This window comes from Lactuca virosa, chromosome 5, assembly GCF_052849685.1.
Source record: "Lactuca virosa cultivar CGN04683 chromosome 5, Lactuca_virosa_CGN04683_v6, whole genome shotgun sequence".
In the NCBI taxonomy this organism is placed as follows: domain Eukaryota; kingdom Viridiplantae; phylum Streptophyta; class Magnoliopsida; order Asterales; family Asteraceae; genus Lactuca; species Lactuca virosa.
In genome coordinates this window covers 332,244,128-332,253,635 of record NC_136430.1, presented here as the reverse complement: position 1 = coordinate 332,253,635, position 9,508 = coordinate 332,244,128, and the positions used below count along the sequence as shown (strand labels likewise).

The 9,508-nt window shown below is 33.9% G+C and overlaps 1 protein-coding gene across 2 annotated transcripts; it reads left to right on the top strand.

Moving 5' to 3' along the window:
- Positions 1-1,010: 1,010 nt before the first annotated feature.
- Positions 1,011-5,827, top strand: LOC145115587 (phox domain-containing protein). Of its 2 annotated transcripts, XM_079051896.1 has the most exons (14): positions 1,012-1,548; positions 1,642-2,044; positions 2,129-2,306; positions 2,569-3,417; positions 3,508-3,608; positions 3,692-3,836; positions 3,906-3,974; positions 4,060-4,105; positions 4,180-4,598; positions 4,693-4,772; positions 4,860-4,995; positions 5,071-5,260; positions 5,348-5,430; positions 5,505-5,827. In XM_079051896.1, exons 1-14 carry the CDS (start codon positions 1,449-1,451, stop codon positions 5,616-5,618), a joined length of 2,913 nt encoding a protein of 970 aa, XP_078908022.1. In that variant the 5' UTR covers positions 1,012-1,448; the 3' UTR covers positions 5,619-5,827. The 2 variants fall into 2 exon arrangements, with proteins under 2 accessions (XP_078908021.1, XP_078908022.1); XM_079051895.1 differs by having other exon boundaries at positions 1,011-1,548; positions 1,642-2,306.
- The last annotated feature ends 3,681 nt before the right edge of the window (positions 5,828-9,508 follow it).

The window sequence follows — 9,508 nt, the reverse complement described above, 5'->3', positions numbered from 1 at the left end:
CATTAATAATAATAAAGAACAACTGATAAAATATTTATAGTACATTATATTGATTACATTACAATTGTTACTTCAAAAATCCAACAAACCAAACAAAATATGTTATAAAAAACATAGCCTAACTAGAGATGGTATCATACTTACTAGAGAACAAATTGTGACATATTAAATACCGAAAACATAAGAAAAATTTCTACACATGTTTCTGTAGTTGTTCACTTGGTTTCGTATTAAGAGACAAATGTATGCTCATTAAAGATCATATGCATGACATATGGGCCTTTTATACATGCTAACCAACATGAAAAATACATGTAAATTAATTATCATAAGTTGATTGTTTGCCTTCTCACAAAACAAAACAGATTTATAGCGAGTTAATCACTAAAATTACCAATAATTGCCTGCATGTTGGGGTCTTTTAAGTTGATTGGTTGTCTTCTTTACAACTACATTAAAACAATACAAAACAAGCGAGACCAAATGGATTTTGGTCTAGCGGTATCAGAAGTTTACGAATATTCGTCCATCAACCAAATGTTGAGGTTTAAGTCTCGTCGTGGACTAAATGTGCAGATTTAGGAATAGAATAGTAAGTGCATGTGTAAGTTGTTCTAAAAAAACAAGTGAGCTAGGTTATTATCGATTCAACGAAACAATACAAAACCGAAGACCATTTATCAACTTACTTAGATATAATCCATAATATATGCAATATCAAAAGACATCATTTATAAACATAATGATTACCTAAATATGAATACCATGAACCATTAACCATAACTTTTGTGAGCCTTGTATGTAACCTATTACATAAAAGTAGTTGTGTAAAGAGTAAATTTCGAATGGTTACCTAAATATATGATCCAACCTTTGCGAATAACTCTTGTATATCTATATAAAAAAAGCAATAAAAAATAGTTATTTTATCTCTATCATAATTTATTAATTAACATTCTAAGTTCTTTTTATAACCAATCAAACAATTTTTTCTCAAAAGATTGAGATTCTAATTCGTGTAGATTCCTCATTCTATATCTTTGGCAAGTGGTTCAACATCAGAAAAATTAGGAACATCAAAATCCCAGGTCAGCCTGCTCAAAGATAACGGAGTCGATCAAACAAGACAACCAGGCGATCATATAGTTATTATTCTATTAATTAGTACAGCTCCCCATACCATGTTCTGTTTATCAAACCACTGAAGACGATTTCACCTCTTCTCCGCGCTCTCCTAATACCAAACCAAAAGGCAAACGCAACTTCTTGTTTCCTTGATCCTAAATTCCATCTTTTATTTAGAGATTAGCAGTTCAATCACACCTCGAATCGAATCTATCGTGCTTACCCTTGTTTGAGCTCAAGACAGATTCTGATTCATCATAATCGACTCTAGTTCATTCCGTTTGATGCTTGATTTAGCAGCCCAGAACTAGGGTTTAGAGTCAATGAAGGCCATGGAGACTTTACAGGATCTGATCGAAGAAGCAAAGCTTCGTACTGTGTGGTGGGCTCTTTGTATCTTCGCTGTCTCTTACTTCTTAGCACGTAAGTTCTTTGCTTTCTGATGGGTTGGGTGTGTGTATATTGATTTGATCGTTGTTTGCATATTCTTTATGGGTTTTTGTTGTATTCTTACAGACACAAGTAAATCAATGTGGATGAATGTTCCTATAGCAATACTCATGGTATCGGGTTCACGAATTTTGTTAAACGAAGTTGAATTCCGTTGGAAGACCAGAAAAAACCGGCCACTAACATACTTATCGCACTTAGAAAAGAAGCAATTATCTGTGAACGATTCACGGCTTTCCACCTTGCCTCCCCCGCCTAAATGGAAGAGGAAAGTCGATTCTCCAATGGTGGAGGCTGCCATGGAGGATTTCATTAACAAGCTTTTGCAAGATTTTGTTGTTGATCTATGGTATTCAGATATTACACAAGACAAGGAAGCACCTGAGCTGATTCGGGCAATTATTATGGATGTTCTTGCAGAAATATCTGCAAGAGTCAAGAACACAAATCTTGTTGACTTGTTAACGAGGTGGGTATGTCTAGAATATAGGACTTGTTTATACTGGTTATCAGCAACTGATTATCTGATTCTGGTTATTTCTGTTTGTTTTAGGGATGTGGTTGATCTAGTTGGGGTCCACCTAGAGCTTTTTAGAAAAAACCAAGCTGCAATTGGAGTAGAGGTTATGGTAACATTGTCTTCAGAAGAAAGAGATGAAAGGTTGAAACATCATCTCATGGCTTCTAAAGAGCTTCATCCTGCTCTATTATCTCCCGAGAGTGAGTACAAGGTGTGAGTGGAGTGTTTTGATGTAAAATAATTTCTATGATCATTAAGATTTAAGGCTCCTTTTGTTGCAAAGAACAAAACATGCTGTACTATGTTTCGTGTGCATTGAATGAATGGGACAAAAAGTAAATTTTCACCTTTTTGGATAATTTTGTCCCATTGGCATCAGTGATCAGTCCCACAGTCCAATGCATGTCAAACACAGTACAACCTGTTCTGTCATGTCATGCTGACAGTATCTGATGCTTCTTAATTTTTTGTAGTTTTTGAAGCGGATTATGGGGGCTGTCTTAGCTGTAGTGCTAAAACCACGGGAAGCTCAATCCCCTTTAGTTCGATGCATTTGTAGAGAGCTTTTAACATGTTTGGTTATGGAACCTGTAATGAGATTTGCAAGCCCTGGATACATCAATGAGTTGCTGGAGCTTATTTTCTTAACCTCCACTAACAATGGAGGTGAAGATCAATCACCAAATGTTAAAGATCATAAACAAGATCAATCCACAAGCACAAAAAGTTCCGATCTTTCTAATAGTCAAAAGAATGACATGACAATAGCTAAACATGATGCAAATATAGAACATCCCTTCGATGCATCTCGCAAAATCGATACTGATTTAAATCAAGAAAAAACAAAGAGTTTACCAGCTGCTGATTGGGCTCGGGTTCTTGAGGCTGCAACCCAAAGAAGGACAGAGGTTCTTCAGCCTGAGAATCTTGAAAATATGTGGACAAAAGGAAGAAACTACAAGAAGAAAGCTCAGAAGCATGCTACTCGAGGGCAAAATAGTAATATCAAGAAAGATAAGCTTGAGAGTTCGAGTTCTGAAAAGTTTCCACCAAGGCCTCATGATGTTGATCAGAGGAATACTTTGAGTCTTGATGGGGGAGCTGAAGAGAGTTCTAGTATAATTAAGTTTAGGAAATCTAACAGCACATCTGATTTGATCAAGGAAACCCAGATTGAAACCGGGTATCCGGATCAAGTCAGTGGGTCGATTATCTCAGAGTTTTATACTGCAAATGTTGGCAAAAAAGATGTACATAGTGTTAATGTTGCTTCTGATAAAGTATTACGCATTGAAGGATGTGTCCCAAAGCTTAAGTGCAGGGTAAGAGTAAGACCATTCTCTTTTGCTGATTGACTTTGACTTTGACTTTGATTTTGACTGTAACTGTGTATAAATATGTATATGCTACAGGTTCTAGGAGCTTATTTTGAGAAACTTGGGTCAAAATCTTTTGCAGTTTATTCAATTGCAGTTACGGATGCTGAAAACAACACTTGGTTTGTTAAAAGAAGGTCTTGTTCTTGAATTTTTAAATAAATACACAATCTTTTATGGTTTCTGGAGATAAATTATTTGTATTTTTTTTTGCGAGCAGATACAGGAATTTTGAGAGATTGCATCGCCAGCTAAAGGACATTCCAAACTATACTTTACATTTGCCTCCTAAAAGGATATTTTCTTCAAGTACAGAAGATGCATTTGTTCATCAACGTTGCATTCATCTTGACAAATATTTACAAGTATGGCTCTTACTTCTTATACTATGTTTGTCATGCATAAAGGTATTGAATGGATTTTGTTATGTATAGGAACTTTTATCAATAGCTAATGTTGCAGAGCAACATGAAGTGTGGGACTTTTTGAGTATCTCATCAAGGGTATGTAACTATCTCTCTTTCTCTTTAGATTTTCTACAATTTAACTTATAAACTTATTATTTTATGTCATCACTCATCACTGCAGAATTACTCTTTTGGAAAGTCTTCTTCAGTAATGAGAACCTTAGCAGGTGTGTCCTTTTGTTTTCACATGTTTATAATGTTTTGACAGATTTGCCCTTATTTATTTATATTTCTCTTACAGTGAATGTGGATGATGCTGTGGATGATATTGTCCGTCAGTTTAAAGGTGTTTCAGATGGTTTGATTAGGAAAGTTGTGGGCCCATCTTTCACTGTTGAGCCCATGAGCAAAAGTTTAACATGGAAAGCAGATGAACTCAGTAATTCCTACTCCTACACAAGGCAAGCAACATCGGAATCAGCAAATAGTCTTTCCGATAACGAGGAGAATGGAGTCGTTGATTCCATTCCCACTGCACAACCTAACGGGTGGCATTCAGACAACGAGTTAAACTCAAAAGGATTCCCACCAAGAGTTGTCAAACATGATGATCTTTTAAGAAGCTTAGATCATGAGAAAAGAGCTGAAATACTCAATCTTGCTGCAAATTTTCCTTCAACTTCTGATTCCATGGAAGATCCACTCGGTGTCCCAGCAGAGGTTCTTTTTCTATTTATATTATAATCTTTTTAATTTATATCCCTTGACATTTTTTATTTGTGTAAATGTTTTATTCTTGTATGTTTTATTGCAGTGGACACCACCTAATGTGAGTGTTCCTTTGCTAAATTTAGTGGACAATATATTTCAACTTAATCGAAGAGGGTGGTTAAGGTTAGTTAACCATGGTAACATACATGATACATGAATCCTCTTTAATTTAGCCACATATGTTAAATGTAAGGGTTTGTTTTTATGCAGACGACAGGTGTTTTGGATATCAAAGCAAATTTTACAGTTGATGATGGAAGATGCTATTGATGATTGGCTTTTAAGGCAAATACATTGGCTTAGAAGAGACGACATTGTTGCTCATGGGATACGTTGGATACAAGATGTAATTCTTTTTTTTTTTTTAACAAAATAATATTAATGATATTAATAATAACAATAATGGATTTTTTTTTGTTAGGTTTTATGGCCTGAAGGCATATTTTTTACAAGATTAACTACTCAAAATCAAACGGGTTCTTATCATTCTGATCAAGATACTCCAAAAACAGCAACTCATTCATCGGGCAGTAAGGTCTATAAACAAGGGTCGTTTGAGGAGCAACTGGAGGCTGCCCGAAGGGCTAGTGATGTCAAAAAGATGATTTTTAGTAAGAAAGAGTTCATCTTTTTTTTTTTTCTCTTGATAAAAACGTTTGTTTGTCAAATGTCTAAAATACCCTTTTCTTCTTTTTCAGACGGAGCGCCTTCCACATTGGTGAGCTTGATCGGTCATAACCAATACAAGCGTTGTGCGAAAGACGTGTATTATTTTCTCCAGGTAAAACAAATACCCTTTCGATTGTGTTTTGATTGTTAAATGTGAAATGTCTAAAATACCCTTTGGTACTGCAGTCTGCTGTCTGTTTGAAGCAACTTGCGTATGGATTACTCGAACTTGTGATCATAACGGTTTTCCCAGAGCTGCATGATATCGTAACAGATGTTCATAAGAAGGAAGCAACATGAGTGTAGATTATTCCATGATTCCACTGAATTTTTCTCGGTTTTTGCCTTTTGAGTTTTGGATATGTTGGTTGATGTTTATTTTTCTCTGATTTGGCTATAACTGTACAAAAGGTGTTAAGTTAGTAGTGTGTGCATAGTCTTTGAAGAGTAGATATTATACAACCTATCTATTATGGTTTGAAAGTACCTTTTTGAGCTCAGTTTTGTAATTATGTCTGTTGCTTCACTAGCTTTCGGAGTCGTTTTGAAATTGAATATTCTTCCATGGATGTCTCTAAAATCATTTTCTACCATTTAAAATGCAATGTTGACTTTACATATTATAGAACTCTCTATATGTCCTAAACTTCTTTTGTGTTTATATAAAAGCGACAACTTCATACTTCATAAAAGTCTCAAGAATATCTTCTTCATAAAGGGTTTAAAGATGATAGAATATCTATATGTTGTTTTATATGTTTCACGTTAAGTCATTTCTTTTTTGTTAAATAGTTACAAAAGTATATAGGGTCCCGGGTTATCGGCTAGCCATATTAAAATTGTATTGGCATGGTATCTGTGTGGCAAAGGCATGTCGATATTTTAGTTATCTGTGTTTTTTGTTAACTTCCAAATATAATTTAAATTTGAAAAAAAAAATTATGACATCTCTTCCACTTGTCTTTTGTGATTTATTTCATGATCATATTCCTTCATTTCGATTTTAATATGATATTAGGAAACCTCAAAAAGTTGAGTTTGAAGGTTTGTTGTGATAGACATGCAATCTCTTCGATCAATTTGTATAAATTTGGAAAATTTGTATCTACAAAAATTTCAACACCAAAGTTCCTAATTGATGGTTTAATGTATATCAATTCCTCATTTTATGATTGACATGAACCACCAACACAAACAACAATAAAATACTCAGAATGGTTTGAATTAAGTTCAAATCTCAACATTAACAAAAAGGGTAGGTTGAAAAAATTGATAGGGAAATCAAAACAATGGTTTGAATTAAGTTCAAATCTCAACATTAACAAAAAGGGTAGGTTGAAAAAATTGATAGGGAAATCAAAACAAAAAACGCAGTGAAAATTTTGCTCCAAAAATCAAACAATTGGTTTGATAATTTGTTTTTACAAAACAATCTCTTATAAGGTAACATCCGCTAAAATGTAAGTATTTTCGCAGTCAAATTGACAAGCAAATATATGATTTTAAAAAAAAAAACAAAATCAAAGATGACGTCATTTTCCACAGTCAATTGAGACATTTTCATAGTCACCATGTTCAAAACATCATTTTGGCAAAAAAGAAAAAAATTAAGACCAACATTTTCGTAGATGGTTATCTGCGAAGATTATGGTTATTTGAGTCATTTTTCATTTTTTGGGGCTAATTAATGGTAAAAAGTTTTAGAAAATGTTTATCATAGTCACTTTCTCAAAATTTTAACCCTTTCCATTTTCTATTTAAAATGATAATAATATCGGTAGTAAAATAATAAAGGGCAATCATAGGTTTTAATCAACATATAATGGATAAATAAGTAAAATAAATAAATAAATGGAGTTATGTAAAATATAAAAGAGATTTATATATTATTTAAAGTAATAAAATAAGTATATGCTAGATAAATAAAAGTAAATGAGTGACCTTAAAAGAAACAAAATAGTCTTAGAGGGACTAAAGGGGGATTTTGAAAGCTTATAATGTGAAGATCTTGGTGATTGGGACCAAAATGTCATTATGGAAAACTTGAGGGACCTAAAGTGAAATTTTTAGAACTCTGGTGAATGTGACTGCTACTTACAGATCTTCGTCCCATTTGTGAGTGTATGCCAATCAAGGAAGAGACCGCAGAGGGGTGGGGAGGGGGGGAAATGCGGGAAAGCGAAGAAAAAGAGGAAGAAGGGATCAAGTATAATCACCCTTTTAATTCCTAGCATGAAAAAGAGAGGCAAGACGGAGGAAAACTTGATTTTTGAGCTCAGAATCTGCAGGTCATAAAAATAGTGAAACAATAGAGTTAGGGTTGTGATTTTCGAAATCTCCTTAACCCATTTATTACTTCATAAGTAAAAGTGCATTACTGTTCTCTTTTGTGCATTGTACTTTGAGTTGTGGTTTGACCGCCAAATGACTATTATGTTATCACACCTCATAACTGTTGTTAAGTCCTTATTCTCCAGCTTTGAGGTCGTTTTACTAAGGACATAATGGGTTAAGATGCTAAATTAACCCAAATGCTAAGTTAAGATTTCATGTGGAAAGCCATTATTTTGTCATGTTTTTGTAAAAATCATAACTAAAATTCGTTTGAACCTGAAACCGATTACCAAAGTTTAGAAATTGAGTCTAATATATTTCATTATTTTTGACCTAAGCATGGAAATGGCTCTATTGAGGGTGAAAAGTGTAATTTTTAATGATTGGTCCGATTTGTGTTGCTATGTCATGATGTCTTCAAAAATTCATAACAAATAGTAGAAAAATCATATGGACTTGTGTAAATAGTCCCTGGAAAGGTAAAAGACTAAAGTTATGAATATGAAATAATATCGCAGTATTGAGGGGTTTTAGAGGGGCTAAAATGGTCTTGAATAGACTGTTGTTTTGGGTAATATTCTCGGAAAATAAGCCTAATAACTTAAATACTTAACGAGGGCTAAGGGTTAGCTATTTACATTCTTAAATGCTATTTATAGGAGGGATGTGACATGTACCGATCTTGTTGGATTTATGGGGTATCACTTGGAGTCTACGCTGCGTTTTGAGGTGAGTTCCTCACTACATAATATTGATGTTATACGTCCTTTACTTTAAATCTTGTGAAGTATGTGGGTATTACTAGACTATGTTATTGTCTAGTAGGTGTACGATATTGGTTTGACATATTGAGAAATATGCATACGATATTCGCTCAAGGTACTGAGGAATACGTGTATGATATTGGTTCGATGTACTTAGCAATATAGGAGGGCTCGACGTATTAAGCAAGGGGGATCGACAGTAGTCGACGTGTCCCAAGTTAGTGTGTGTTTGTTTATGATTTATTTTTAGACTTGCATGTAGGGGTGTGCATCAAACCGCATAAACTGCAAAAACTGCTCACACCGCACCGCACATTACGGTTTTAGACTTTCACGTTGCGGTTTGTAATTTTCGTAAACCGCACTATGCGGTGCAGTTTGTGGTTTATAGTAATAAAAATTTGGGTCAAACTGCACCGCATATATATATATATATATATATATATATATATATATATATATATATATATATAACATAAATATTAAGTAAAACAAAATTTATAATTTTCATTAACCACAACATTGAAAATTACATAAACAAAAACCAAAAATAGAAAATAACATGAAATAAAAATTATATAAATAAAAACTTAAAAAGACATAAATTTGTAAATTAAAAATCTACAAATTATATTTAGCCCTAATTGTTGCTTTGATGGCCAAAGCCACTGCTCGATCTTCGGCGTTAAGGCTAGCCACATCTTGCATTAACAATGTCATTTCCGTGAGTTCGATGGTTTCAACCATATACTTCTCCAAAGTTGCATTTAATTGTGCCATTTGCGACACTATTTCATCGAATCGGTTTGACCGTCTGGTGCCTGTCGACAAATTTGAAGATGTTGTTTTTCCTTTTCTTTTCGTTTTGTCCCTTCCCATGAGACGAGGAGGCGGTTGTATTACTTCATTGTCATCATTAAGGTTGACACCGATGTAAACATTTGATGACATTTGTTGTGAGCTTGACTACGAAGAAATTTTGATTCTTTTTGAAGGCTTAGAAGCACTTGGGTTGTTTGTGGAGCTGTGTGAAGACATCTTGAATGGTAAAATGATGAAAGATCCCTGTATAAATATAATGGTAATGTAAAA

Excerpts from the sequence above, each read along its gene's own strand:
- LOC145115587 (XM_079051895.1), top strand. The coding sequence starts at position 1,449 with ATGAAGGCCATGGAGACTTTACAGGATCTGATCGAAGAAGCAAAGCTT. Across the intron at positions 2,307-2,568 it reads CTCCCGAGAGTGAGTACAAG|TTTTTGAAGCGGATTATGGG; the intron begins GTGTGAGTGGAG and ends AATTTTTTGTAG. Across the intron at positions 3,418-3,507 it reads TCCCAAAGCTTAAGTGCAGG|GTTCTAGGAGCTTATTTTGA; the intron begins GTAAGAGTAAGA and ends TATATGCTACAG.